The 15,541-nt window shown below is 35.6% G+C and overlaps 2 protein-coding genes across 2 annotated transcripts in view; both read left to right on the forward strand.

Annotated features, from left to right (window-relative positions):
- Positions 1-603: 603 nt before the first annotated feature.
- Positions 604-3,716, forward strand: LOC109863909 (flap endonuclease GEN). The gene is made up of 6 exons (XM_020444581.1): positions 604-830; positions 1,008-1,284; positions 1,366-1,643; positions 1,730-1,885; positions 1,974-2,139; positions 2,220-3,716. The coding sequence occupies exons 1-6, from the start codon at positions 673-675 to the stop codon at positions 3,432-3,434; spliced, it is 2,250 nt and encodes a 749-aa protein (XP_020300170.1). The 5' UTR covers positions 604-672; the 3' UTR covers positions 3,435-3,716.
- Positions 3,717-7,358: 3,642 nt separating this feature from the next.
- LOC109863914 (tyramine receptor 1-like) overlaps positions 7,359-15,541 on the forward strand; it is a 39,299-nt gene continuing 31,116 nt past the window's right edge. Inside the window, exon 1 of the mRNA XM_020444588.1 lies at positions 7,359-7,402. The gene's annotated coding sequence lies outside the window, so the exon portion shown is untranslated. The remainder of the gene's footprint in view (positions 7,403-15,541) is intronic.

Consider the following 15,541-nt stretch of genomic DNA (forward strand, 5'->3'; position numbering starts at 1 on the left):
GTCGCGCGACTGCGGTGAAGTCACTGACCTCGGCCGCGCGACCGCGGCGGTGTTACTCTTTTGAGTTTGATTTTCATGCGTTATTTCTGACATTTCTCATATGTGTATTATATGGTTTATAAGACGTATATACTATCTGTCATTGCGGTAACAGGTTGTGTTAACTGACAACACGTTAAATAAAAATAACAATAGCGTGCGCGTAGCGCGCGCCTGTGTTGTGCTAGTAATTCAAATTAGGAAAAATAATTTATTCGATGTTATGAAAATTTTCCTTTATTGGTTTGAGTCTTCACTTTGAAACAGAAGATATCGTAACCAGAGAGAAGCCTGAGAGCGGCCAAGCCCATCGTAACTAAAGACAGAGAGAAGACTGCAGCCTGTTCTACAATACGGAATAGAACCATGTTCACGTTTGGACATAGCGTACGTATCGACAAGTCGCTCGTGGACATGGGTGTAGTTGCCAATGTGCACCACGCATGGACATAGCGCTAGGTTACAGGTCGGAAAGCCAAAAAGCTATTACAGTTTTTCATATGATCGTTCTCAAGTCTTCTCTCTCTGCTGCTAATAATGTGAATATTTGCTACCAGAGTGCCGAATGTCGCAAGTCAACGTACGACGTACGACAGATCTGATTAGATTCAATTTCAAAAAACCTGATGCAGGATGGGTGTGAAGGATTTATGGTGTATTTTATCGCCTCTTTGCGAGACAAAACCACTGTATGAGTTACAGGGAAAGACTATCGCGATCGATTTAAGTGGATGGGTCGTCGACAGTCAACTAATTGTCGACAATGCAATACAACCAAAGATGTATTTAAGGTAGATGTTTACAAACAATAGAATAATTTTTTTATATAATGTTTACGTCGTAATAAAAAATATATTAGTATATAGAAAATGTTTATACACAGTATATTTTTCTATATATCTCTATATGTAATTAACACTGTTGTAATTCACGAATATTAATTAATTTATATAATTTAAATATTGCAGAAATTTATACTTCCGGACATCAACTCTCCTTATGCAAGGAATATTTCCAGTATTTGTATTGGACGGAGAAGCTCCTACTCTTAAGCACAAAACCATTGCACGAAGGAACGACATTCGCAATGGGTTTCAAGAAAAAAAGACTGCGAGAAAAGTAGGAAGGACACAATTTAATAGAATTCTAAATGAATGCAAACAACTATTGAGATACATGGGTATCACTTGTATACAGAGTAATGGTGAAGCAGAAGCTTTGTGTGCCTATTTGAATGAAGATGGGGTATATTCAATTTTCTTGATCTTGATAATAATAAACTAATGATTATATTTTATTTATACACAATACATGTATATTTTTTAGCTTGTTGATGGATGTATAAGTCAAGACAGTGATTGCTTTTTGTACGGTGCAAAAGTAGTGTACAGAAACTTTTGTACAAGTACTAATGGAAATCGTGGAGGTTCAGTAGATGTCTACAGTCTGGACAGGATAGAAGAGTCATTGAACATAGGACGTAATAAAATGATAGCATTGGCCTTATTGTGTGGTTGTGACTACGACGAAGGAGTAAGCGGTGTTGGAAAGGAAGCAGCTTTAAAATTTTTTAAGACTGTAGAAGATGACAATGTCTTACAAAGGTTTGAATATTAAGTGTAACTTTTATTCTATAATTTTTTGTTACACTTGAATTATTTTTCTATTTATTTTTTTTTTTTTTTTTTAGAATTCATGAGTGGAGAACTGATAGAAGGTTGGTTAGAGCTGAGTGGGATTTGCCAAATTTATGCACATCATGTGGTCATCCAGGAAAGTTGCAGAGACACACAAAATCAGGCTGCACCGATTGTGGTACACTTACAAAGTGTAACAATGACTTCAGGTAGATTATTGCTATTACTACTATTACACATTGTCTTAGAAATAACATGTTTTAAGTTTCTCATACAAAGACAATTTTTATTACGTAGAGACAAAAGGATATTGTTGTTAAATGAAATTTCTCTAAGAAAAAAAGCAACTCAGAAGGAAAATTTTCCAAATCAAGAGTTATTAGAGGAATTTCTTGTCAGAAAAGATTCGGTTCCAACTAAATTAGATATAGAATGGAAACAACCTCAAATCAATCAGTTTATTGTAAGTGTTATTATATATAGCATATAGTTCTTTAGTCATATTTACAGAATATGACTAAACATATGCAATCCTTCTTTTAGGATTTTATGGACAAACATCTTTGTTGGGAACCAAAATATGCGTTTGAAAAAATATTCACGTTGTCCACTAGATGGCAACTTTTACATCTACCAAATCTCACGCTTGATGAACGTTTACTCGTGCCAAACTTATTTATTCCTGATAAGATATTAAAAATACGTAATATAAGATCGATAGCTAGTTATGAAATTATTTGGAATAACGAGCACAGTGCAATAAAATTGTTGAAAGAGTATCAAGAGCAAGCAAGAGAAAATGTTGATAACGTAAATGATATTGTTTTAACGAGCATTGAGCCGCAAGATTTGGTTCAAAAATGTTATCCCGAATTAGTCAAAATATTTGAAGATACTAGAACTGTAAAACCGAAGAAACGAACCGCAAACTCGCGGAAAAAGCAACCTTTGAGAGAAGTAACAAATCTCAAAGAAAATAATACTGAAGTACAACAAACCGCAAAAGCGCAGTCAAAAAAACCACAAAAGAAAACTGTGAAAGAAAGCAAAAATAATAGGAAGGTAGACGATTTTGCATCTGACGAGCCTCTTGCGTCTTTAGAACGATCTTTTGAAGAAATAGCGATCGCTCCTAAAAGATCGAGACGGCAAAATACTTTGAATAAACTGAATGAAGTAAGATTAAACGACGTGCATGAGAGCTTTACCGTGAGGAACTCAAGACAAATGAAACGCGGGCCACAATTTGAAAGAGTACTGGAAACGGAGAGAGTTACTTCTTCTAGATTGAATAATACAATCGATAGAATGTTTAACGATCTTTCGCCCGATGATTTCATAAGCGAAAACGAAGATAACGATCCGGACATGACGAATGTGATAGAAGATATATGTAGCAAACAGATATTTCAATTGACCGTAGAGAACTGCCACTGCACACAATCTACCGATCGATCTGTAGAAAACAATTTGGAGAAATGTACAAAACTTGACAAATCTTTGACACTCGTTACGAAAGATATTCTCGTCATCGATATCGAAGACGAGAACAAACAAGCAGATAAATCTACTGACGAATTCGGCAACATAAGTGAATCGTATATTCCTATTAATCAAAGGTTAGAAATACGACAAGAAAAAAACAAACGAACGTGCAATCAAACGAGGAAAAAATTGAGCTTTAACTTCGAAAATATTATGAATGAAACCGACAGCGATAGCACTATCGTGCTATCTGATACAGATACATATCAGTAATATCATATGACAGTTTTTTTTACTATAAAGCATGAAGAAATCCTGAAGATGTTTTATCGATACATTTTTATTTATTTTATTTTTCTGATCAGAATGTTAACAGTATGAAGATATTAAATATCACGCATGTGTATTTTGTTTTTATTATTGTTGTTAATGAGTGTGTATAATTTTATTAACTACAAATATAAAAAATATGTTTTAGTAAAACTTATATATATGAAAAAAAGAGCACATATATGTTATAACGAAATAAAGATGTAAAAATTCATCTTTACATTTGACACTGACTTCGTCATTAATTATGCGGTTCCGCTTGCGCGGAATCGTCTCCATCCATTCCTGGATAAGTAATTTATTGATTTCCGATTTGTTAGATTGCATGAAGAATTGCATTCCGTAAAAAACAATTTTCTCTTCCCATGTGTTTTCCCTGAAAATTTGCCGTTTAATCATTGTTCTTTGTGCGACCGTCCGATCAGACGTTGAGACAAACTACTTCGCGAAGCGTAAAATATCTATCGTATATTGCAAACTCTTTCTTCTTTTTTCCCCGATCTTTTATTTCCGATAGTTTTGAAAACTCGGACAAAATTGTTCATTTATTTAGAAGGCAATTGATAGATAAATACAAATAGGAATAAAATTCAATAAAAATGATCAACAATTATATCATTTGATATCACACTCTTGAGAGATACAACAGATTCTCACGAGCGCGTGAAATTTCTGTTTTATCTGTTTTTACGTTTCCGAGCACATTTTGTCACACTCACGGGAAGCAAATTGTTAAAATGACATAATGTATAGTACGCATATATTTTTGTGTTTCGAAGTGATGGTTTGATTTTTCAATGGCTATTGAGGTCTTGAATACCCGTATGTCATTCTGCGGCGGTTCGTAGTGTACATACACATGTATGTACACGTATCAACAAAGGGAACACGAGCTGTCGATATACAAAATCAATTGATGTCAAACCAAGAACTTTATTGATCACACTGTATGCAAACAAATTTATTTTATGTTTGCTTAATATTATGTACATATATTTCGTGTATGTAAATAAAACGTGTTGTTTTCCCATCAGATAATTTACGATTTGCGGATTAAATAATTTTTACAAAGTTTTTTTTATCACGCTGCGCTTAAACGATGACAATTGTAAATCTGATTTTAATACACTTGCTATACTAACACGCAGTTAACATCGCGAAGAAATTATCGCGGTCCGAAATTAGTTTGAAAAAAAGAGATTAATTCGATCTAGAGACAGTATTAAACTTTTAATACACTTTCATTTCATGCGCGTCTCTATCTGTTCGAATTTATCGGTCGATTGCTCTAAAGTGCTTGGAATTGCCTTTCCCGAAGTCGGCACACACAGCCGTGATCGCATTCTGATTTTACATATTAGAAGGGTCAAGCAAACGGAATCGTTTGGTGAAATGTTTCCCGCATTTGCATAAACTGAGAATTGATCGCGACGAATTGAACTTCGATCAATAGCAACAATATACACAGCGCTGAACAGTAATTTGAATGTGATCTGAAGAATTACAAGAAAAAAGTGATGAGAAGAAACGAAGAGGAAAAGGAGGAGAGCGACAATACACACCAGCTTCCTTGGATTTCTTTTGTCACAATGCGAGAAGAATATCGATCGCTCGTAAGTAATGAAGATAGGACACACGCTAAAGCAAACTGCATGGATGAGTTTGAAACGTGATTCCGAGACGTTTATAAGATTTGCACTGAGTGAAAGACGCGCGGACGCCCCGATACAATTTATTTACACGAAAGAATATGGAATTCAGTCCACCATGATAATTGGATTTCGCAAAGTTCTTGTAAGTTGAAACTGTAGTATTGATCTCTCTGGCTGTCAAGTTATTTGTTCGACGCGCTTGAGATCAATCGCACCTTATATATTTGCTGTCTTATTGAGATCGCGCTAAATTGCATCAGGTAAATATTTGTTTTCAGTTTATAAATAGCATTTTCGACAGATTACGAAGGTAATTAGTACGCGAGTGTAATCATTCGTTTTCGTTGTGTTTTATTTGAGCGTTTAATATTGTATCACCGATTTGATTCAGTCGACACCGCATTGTAATGGACTATCGGGAAGTAATATTATATCTTCTCTGAAAGGAGAGAATGAACGGCAGTATAATTGTTACATTTGTATAGCTGATGATTATAAACGCGCCGTAATACACAAATTAAAATATTCTTTTCAAACGAAATTCACGCTTACGTAAAAAAAAAAAAAGTTTATTTTAAGAAAACGATTTGAATTGCATGTGCGCACACAATACATCTATTTAAAAAAATACAACTTCAATCATTCTATTTTATAGCAATTAATATATTTAATATATTAACGTGAAATAAAAGAGTATTGTTATACCAGCCGCATTTAATAATATTAATGATTCTGATAATTATAATGCGCGATGATTCTCACATGCAACTGTTTGTGTACCGTATTCATGGCGTTTATTATTCACGAGAAGATAACAAGATTAATAACACCATTTTCTATTTATTATAATAAAGTATTTTATTAAAGAATAGATAGATGAGAGATAGAAAGAAAGAAAGAGAGAGAGAGAGAGAGAAAGAAAAGCAATAAACAAAAGAAAATTTTGTTAAAGGAATACTTGATTTTTTGCGGTGACGTCATAATTGCATTCTTGCTCTTGTCATCCCCAAAATATGCCAGTCAATGCGTTTTTTACACATTTATATATATATATATACCGTCTCTCTCTCTCTCTCTCTCTCTCTCTCTCTCTCTCTCTTTCTCCTTCTCTCTCTCTCTTCCTGTATTGGAACGGGGGTGGATAGTGAGGGTCGATGGGGGTGGTTGCTGGGATTTTCAGTACGCGCGCGATCTCCGTGCCGAAAACACGGCTCTCTTGAATATTCTCGTACAATCTCGAAGTTCGAGTGTGATCTGAACACTAATTGCTAAAATAAAACAATAAATCTCATTTCTCTACCGAAACATTATACTTAACGTTATGTCAAATTTCAAGTGCAGACAAAAATTTAAATCGTACTAAAATTGTATCAGAAAGAATCCGAGAATCCGACGTGTTTTCAATGAAAGAATGCGAATCGAGGAAAACGTAAAGAGAAAATCTTATTGTTGAATTTTTATATTTCAAACGTACGATGTGACGAGAAAAAAAAACGCATTTTCGCAAAGAACGAGCGATGGACACGAACATGTAACGCAAAACTGCTATAACACTTTCAAATATTCTTTCAGAAATGTATAAATCGCATATCAGTAAATTAATCATGTCAAACTGAATTAGAGTAAACTTTGTTATTAATTTAGAGAAGTAAGCGCACGTAAGACGTTTGAATTGCGCGAGAGACGAGGAGACAAGCGGATAAACCGATATTCGCAAATAATTGACGCGGATTTCACTAAAAGCCAATAATCGTTAAGCAAGTAAATCAACAGACAATTTCTCAACAATATTGAGAACAAAATGCGCTTTGAATTTCCCGTTTTAAGATGCCGGTGCTTCGGACGTGCTTGATGCGAAATATGCGAGATATAAAATATATATATAAAATTATATTTTACTGAGCGACATGCGGCGCGAGCTCGGGCGTCGATTTTCGAGCGCACTTTCGCTGTATCGCGAACACGTTTAATTAATAAAGTCTTGGAAGGCGGGAATATATGTGCGGACGATTAATACGGAGTCACGCGTTGTCTCGACGTTTTACATATTGGTAATATCACAGTACACACGTAGTGTGTTCACGTGTCATTTATCGCAAGTCGTACGTAAATGTTACCTAATGCGTAACTAAATAGACAATTTGTATTCAACCATGTTATTTATATGATGCTAATAACAGTAATTAATTGCAAGTTGACTTCATTATTACGTGACATGAACTGTGATCGGCACGTGTAAATCCGACTGTCAATTACTCGGTAAGTCATAAATATTCAGTGTTGTGTTATAAATTTTGCCACACAGAGCTATCTCTATAATTAGAACGTGTAGGTTTTCGTTTTGTGATTTAGTGTGCGCGTTGGGATGGGGTTGCCTAATGCCATATCGGTTACATAAACTGTATCTCTTCAATTTCTTCGTAATTATTGAATATATAATTATTGGAATATATTACAACATTTGAGTGAATATATATATGTATATTATGAAGTTAATACAGGATGGAAAATTATAACAAAAAGAAAAATATAGTGATTGTCTAGGAATTACTTAAACTTGTTACGCGAGAGAGAAAACATATTTAAGAACATCTCATTTCCGTTTACTATTCTGTTGGGTTTTATAATTGTTACGATCGAAAACTTTTTCTCTCATAAATGTGAAATTGTAAACCATGTCATAACGGTTGTTCAAAGCGGCTTGTAAACGACTTCAGGATTCTGAGAGAAAATTGACAAAGAGAAACCGAAAAGAATGAATATTAAAAAGAAAAGAAAGATATAAAAACAAACGTAGGTAGATAACTTTTGCAAAAGCGTTTAGATGTAAGTTTCTTAACGAAATTTACGTTAGCCACAGCGAACGCGATATCTTCATCGCCGCCGTGTAAATGAAATTAAGTTCGGATTCGCGAATAATTAATCGGATAAGTGAAATAATACACGTGAGGAATAAAATTTACTATGTTAAAACATACTGTCGCAATTCAATTATCGCAAGCTTCTTTGGCTCAGCAGCTGCGACGGCGCCGCAGAAAATTGTAAATGCAAATTTGCAATCCCTCGATGTTGAAAGCTCACAAGAGCGAGACGAGAAACTCTTGTTCTTTATAATCAACAGTTTTATGGTAAAGGGAAAATTCGTAACAGATGTCACGAGTAAAATTGAACGTTGTGTAACCTCGATTACTTTTGCGCGGATCTGAAATAAGATTGCACTTTGGGGATCCGAGGAATTCCGGCTCTATATCTATTGTCAGATGTTGTTGCGTGGTTCTGAACGCGATTGCTTAGAAGAAGGAAATACTAAGTATTCGGGAACTAAAATCGGAATACTACTAAGTTGAGAAAGAGAATCGCGCGATGCGATCAACAAGCATCCAAAGCAAATTTGTTTTAAAAGGAAATCATTGCCGTCGCGAGTTAGCTTCACTCGATCAAAGTCCTTAATAATAAATGAATACAGATTTTCAGTAAATCGGCGATTCACGTCTGATGTGCAATTCTCCTTGGAATAATCAATTTAATTGTAAGATATGTTGTTCTCGACATTCCGCCGATAGATCGTTAGCCGCGCGAACAATTCGTCATTAATGATACAATTCCGCGAGCGAATTTGAATTAAAATCAAACACGCTCTCGAAGAGCGTCTACGAAAGAGACCGACATTTACATGAACGACGCGTACTTTTATGCAAAATCGCCTGCGTTTCCTCATCCGGGTGTTTGTTGAAGAGTTCATCGTAAATTTATTACACCGTCGTCGTCGTCGTTAATGTCCGATACAATGAACACATCGCAGAGAGGCATTTTTAGTACATAACTTGCACTCTCTCGCGCAACACTATGCAAACAATTCAGAACCGCAACTCAATTTGCTTTCTCGTGTTCCCTCTCTCCCTCACTTTTTCGCTCCTCCTCCTTCATTCCGTTTGCTTTGTTTCTCCGCTATTTAATCCCGAGCGGGGTCCTTCTGTATATTTATCTTTGTTCTAGTTGTGTGGGTAACCTCAACGCGGATCTCTTAACCGTTAATTACTTGAAAACTTATTCCGTACGAAAACTGAAGCGTGCGCGCGGTTCTTGTGCACCGACTATTGTTCAAATCTTGGATGTTTCGTCGAGAAACAAAAATGTCGACGATTTGAAATCAGAGGAGAGAAACGCAAATTGAGCAAGCACAAACGTGAAATGAACCGTGCATGTAAACTGTGCATGTAACGAGCGCGATGCTGCACAGAGAAACTTTTTGAAAAACATAGCATCATTACGCGTCCTCTTCCGTTTTGAGCTTTCTTCTTGTATTTGTCTAATAGACTTTTCTTTGTATATATATATATATATATATATACATTTTCATTACGAAGAATCTCACCATTCATAGAGCGCGGCAGCTTTCGCAGAGAGCATAATTTAGGAAACGCGGGCTTCTATATACTCGCGGGCATACGCGGTGGTCCTGAAACATATCTGAAAATGTGCGCGAACTGCAAATGAAATGTAGAAAAAAAAAAAAAAAAAAATGATTCCGCGCTGGTTCGCGTCCATTTTCGAGTTGTTTCTTTGACGTGTCAGTTTCTTAAGACTGTCAGACATTTCCAGTCTCATGATCCAGATGTATGCAATAACACAGCGAGCGCATTTTCCGTAATTTATACGGAACGGTAGTTCGTTAAAATACTTAACAATTTTTCTTCGCCAAGTTTCTCATCTTGAAAATATATTACAGAGGAAATTTTTGGAATTTTTCATTTTGATAAGAATTGCGACGCGAATTTTATTATCAATCTTTTTATCACGTATCGAAAAAATCTCTTTATCACGTATTTCAAAAAAAGTCTTTTACATTCTATATCAAGATAAAACTTGTTAACTGCATTATTTATGGATATCTTTTTTTCTCACTTCCTCTTAAGCTGGTCCCAAATTTCCGCGTCGTATCCGAGACCTCGTTAGGTATGCAACGACGCTTTTTTTTTTGTTCCTTATTCGTGTTCTCGCAAGCCAAGTAAAGTAAGGAGAACAACGATCAGTAGATGTTAATTGATTAAACACGTTCGGCTCCGTTTTACGAACGAGAACGGTTGCATGTTATATATGTTAACGCTTCGTTGCACCGATCTTTTGTCGGGACAATTTTTCACGGCGAAACTGCTCGTTGTCTTTCTCGCGTTCTGGGTTTCTTATACGTGTTGTTGCGTCTGGGTTTTTCCTTTCACAGTCGTTAGGTTTTTTTTTTCATCGCGCAAGCAGTGTATATATGAAGTTTCAGACTCTAAATGAACAGGACAGATATTAGTCCGGGGCGCTTAATGAAAAATCTCACTCCAAGATAGACAAGATTCCTTCTTCGCGGAAGCATTGTTATCTCGTTTGACACACAGCGAATATGCATGCATTCAGTGATTTCTATCGCACTCTCCAAGATGTTATTCCTTCTCGAGGAGACATTATAAAGCGCGAGACTGACTTGATAGAAACAAGTAAAATTTCTTCAGAGAGGGCCTCGCGCGTGATTTATTATTCTTGTGTGCTAAAGATGATACTTGTATTAATTTTGAAATTAAACTAAAAGGGGATGTGACGATCGAGAGAAAGATAAAAAGAGGGCAGAGAAGAACGATAGATGACGATAGATTATCGTGTTATTTTTCAAATTCATCTTGGATTAAATTACATCGAAATCAAGCACCGTTTACGCTCTATATGTAATATCTTAAACGACGTTACGACAATAAATTCTCATTTCGATACGATTGAAAAGTTAGGCGACAATCTTTGGTAATGGGAGTTGGAAATTGGTTAGAGAGATGCTGTCCGTGTCATGGACGGAATGTTGCTAAGTGCAATATAATCTTGTAGATAAGACTCTTCAATTGAATTTCCGATGATAGGTACACGAAATTGCTGGTGCGGATGCAACTTTAAAAATTATTGACAGCTTAGCTCGAATTTCTCAATCCTCGCGATTGACAATTTTAATCGCGCGAAGTCAAAAGTTTTTTTTTTGTTACGTAGGTAAGCGGATTAACGAAAAACGCATTACTGTCTCAAATAGAACCACGAACCTCGTCACGAGAACTACCGTATAAAGAATGTCGATTGAATATAAAATTCAGTCTCTATCTGTCGGATCAGTTTTTCATTTATATAAACTTTATGCGCCGCGACTTAACTTTTGAGAAGATAGAAGAGCGTACGAGAGAAGTTTAATAGACGAGAGACGTTTGATTTCCATGCCAACTTTCCGACGAATATACTCGGAGTTTTGCGGGAGCGCTGTAGTGGCTCGCTGCCGTATTCGACTGAAATATATCAAGGCAACCCCGATAAATATATATGTGTATATATAAATATATAGATATATTTACGTATATTGAAAATGCATTTCATTTATTGCTCGGACGTCTTTTCGGACGGCGATACCTGTATTTCCGGAAAATGAGACAAATAATGGCGCAGTTGTATAAAATACCTAAGCCGATTACAGCAACAACCCAGCTAAATAAAACCCATAAATAAGAATAACAGCGATTTCCGAATAATATATCCGTTTCGCGAAAGCAGAGAATAAACGTGCATATCGGCGGTGCATATAGTTTGAATCGCGCGGATAGGACGATGAAATAAAACAATACGACAACGCGGAGAACAATTGAACGAACGAGGAATAAAAGCAGGATAACTGAAGACAACTTACAATAGCGAGAATCCGAGTCGATATAATTGACAGGAAAGGGATCTGGACCGTTCAAGTATAAACTATCTTTGCGAGCGGTTGAAAAACCGATTGAATAGACAGCGGCATTTGCCATAAAAGAGAAATGTAAAATAAGAAGAGGGTTATTGTTCATTAAAGTCTTCTTAGTAATTCTCTGTCTGACCTATTGCGCAAATTCGTTATTAAATACGAATCAGCATCGATCTTCTTCTCTTTCTGCATTATTCATAGACCGAGCGCGCTAATAGAACATTTCTCTTTTTATTTCTCACAATGAAATCGAAGGAGATAAAAGAAGAATTCGTGCAAGTTGACTATGCTCAGATGTGCATTCATTGAACACATCGGAGATGCGGTTATTCGTGTCTATAAGCTTATTTTTTGTTACATATAAATTATACACGTACAATGCATAATTAATGTGTATAATGGCGAACGCGATATCGCATAAAAAGTTTTTTAATATGCTCTCGCGCGCGTGTGCGCATAAGAGAAAATAAACAAAAATATCGTCTCAATATAAATTTACACCACGTAGTTTATTTTCTGGTTTTTACGGTCAGTTTTCGGCATAACAAAAGCCGAGAAAGATTATTTCTTACAGAGAACATTTTCAAAAAAATTAAGATACTTTTGAGACGCTGCTAAGAGTGCAGAGAGAGAGCGCGTATGAACAAAATATATACATGTATATATGTATAAAATAAAATTACATGTGTACGTAAAAAAAATTGCGAAAAAAAAAAGTATAAAACTAAAAAAGCGAAGTCTTAGAAATTCTTACAAGCGACTCGTATAATTTGTCAAGAGCAATAAGAAGTATAATCCTAGAAGTGGCGCGAAGCATCTTGGTGAAACTTCAAATGAAACAAATACTCGAAAGACCTTCACCTCTGTCTTATATTATTCTTGGCAGAGAGAAAGAGAGTGATCGTATATATTGTACCTATAATATTAAAGAAACGATCTTTACAGACCGCCATTTTATCATTTTTCTCTCAAGTCATCTACTCTCGGGTCACTTTACGTTTCTCTTTGTATCGTCGTTAAAATATATAACGACTATTTATTTGAGAAATAATTTTTTTCCAAACACAACTTGGCTATCTTAAATTTGAAAAATATTCAAGATATTTTGAATCCTGTAAAAAGAACAATGGAGCTTGACATGCTGACAAATTTTGGCGCATCGCGGATCTCTATTGTTCGCCGGAAATCACGAATTTTGGCTAATATGTATATTTTCGCAAACAAATAAGTTGACCGCAATGTGAAAAGAAATATACGAGTCATGATCGTAAAAGTGGGTTATATTCGTATTTAATTACCGGAACTTGCACAATACACTCTTTCAGTATCATTAAAACTTTAAGCATAAAGAACGCAAATCCTATAATGCAAAAAACTATCGTAAGTTTTGTAATTATGTAACAAACGTTTTATACACGGATGGCCACAATAAAGCAGCAGTGTAATTGTCGGACCGTATAACGTACTGATTTTCAGTTTAATTGGCTGTTTAACATTTTTGTGCATTTCAACAACTTACTTCTGAAAAAATACAGAATAAGTCGCGATCAAATCATATCAGATGAATTGTACAAATAATTGTTATATAAAAAATAGTTGTTTAGATAATAATATTATAAATAATAGTTTAGCCGAGATAACGAGATTGCTATTTCTCGCAAATAGAATAAAAGTGTATATCTTTGTTACGTGCACTTTGTTCCACGAATGATATCGTATATGTGCGTATATACATATATATATATACACACACTAAAAGTACATTTCGATGTAAGGCGTGTGTGCCGCAACATGAGAAAATTTTCTATCTACTTTCCGCCATTTCGCAAATTTTTGACGTTATTTCGCACATCCAGGAGCTTGTCAAGTGATGAAAAGCTTCTAAGGTTTTAGACACTTCGCAAAACGAAGAATTTCTCCATTTTCTGTTTGTGAAATATAAAAAGCGTTTCGCAGAGTCCGCGTGGAAAATCGCACGGATCTTCTTCCGGAGTAAGGATTTATTCATAAATGATTTTAGCGACTATAACGTTTTAATGTATCGCGAAGTTCGCGAAAGGATACGACCGAGGAGATATTTGATGTGAAATATTGAGAAAAAATAATATATTGTTAAAAACAACACGTCGGGATATATAATATGCAATGATTGGATGAAATTGTTTATTTCTGTTTTTCAGATATTTACTAATGTTTACGTCACTGTTTCGTTCAACGGCTCATTTAATACGTTTCTTCGAAAAGACGTTGATCGAGAGAAAGTTGTGAACAAGATTTTGATTTTTCTATTACACGCGTAACTGCAGAAAACTCTCGCGCACATACCTACCTACGCGCTTTTCCTTCCTTACGTCGAGTTTTTCATTTCTCAGCCCGGATGATATAATTTATGGATCAATAGCATGCAACACCGATTGGAAATCGACAAGCAGTGAGTGTTCGCTAGTGCAAACGCAATTTCCGTCGTATCTATACACCGAGTTATTGACATAATCGTATTGCATTTGTTTGCGAGAGTCTCGTTTTCTTTTTTTTTTTTTTCCACGGACGAGTTTTGTGATATTTTATAAATTTTAATTTTGTGTATCAAAGTGGTTTTTTTTTGTTGCTTCGCGAGACAAAACAACAGTAACAACACATGCGCATTCTCTCGTGTTCTTCCCGTCGAACGTTAATTTAAAATTACGACGTGATCGCGTTTCCGTCGGAGGAAGCTAGAAAAACCGCGTTAATCAATTATCTTTAGATCGATTGTATTGGAAACGCTTGTGAAAATCCAGTTACGTTTTCATCCTATTCAAACTTTGACTTTAAACACGTAATAATTTCTACGGCAACTTCGAAAAGCGCATGCAAATCAGATAAGTTTGACATAATATGCGCGCGAGTCCCGCCGCGGCAGTATTGTGCAGTACGTAGAAATCATTTCTCTGTTGGTTGCATCGTTTAGCCGCTATGAATTAATGTGTTGTGCGTGACAATTGCTTTGTCGATAGAGAGTTTAGCGCCGTACAAGGGAAGAGTTACGAAGTTACTGTGTGTACACGGTATATACATAAATGCGCTTATGGATATCGCACGTGCGGAGCTTGCCCGATGATTTAACGCTCACTTACTTGGAAAGTAAAATTTCATAGTCGGTTCTTTATGACGTTTTACAAGCAGATGATGTCTGTGCGCACACGTATGTGTGCGTGTGTGTGTGTATAGCAGCCAAATTTAAACTAAGTAACAGCGTTCATTTTTCATTGGAAACTTCTTGCGGATGGAAGTTTGATAATGTACCCAAAATTATATATTACTTTGTATATTACTTCTCATTGTGTTTACTTTCTTCTATTTTCCCCTAATTGCCTTTAGCTATATACCCGTATTCAGTCTTAGCACGTTTCTAATTGGAGTTTCTGTAGAAGTACGTCAATTATACGCGCAATAATATACCAATTGTCAAAGATCGATTGTCTCGATAATACTCGGAAAATCAAGCAATCTTATTAGAAGAAGCGACAACCTGATATAAATACTACATCATCATTTCAACTTATTGCAGTAGCTCGATCTCAATTTTCTATATCGCGCGCTTCGCTCGTTCTCTCGCTGAAGATGAAGAAAACGAGATATCATAAAAAAAAAAAAAAAAAAAAAAA

This window comes from Pseudomyrmex gracilis, unplaced genomic scaffold, assembly GCF_002006095.1.
Source record: "Pseudomyrmex gracilis isolate BER0280 unplaced genomic scaffold, ASM200609v1 scaffold_14, whole genome shotgun sequence".
Lineage (NCBI taxonomy): Eukaryota > Metazoa > Arthropoda > Insecta > Hymenoptera > Formicidae > Pseudomyrmex > Pseudomyrmex gracilis.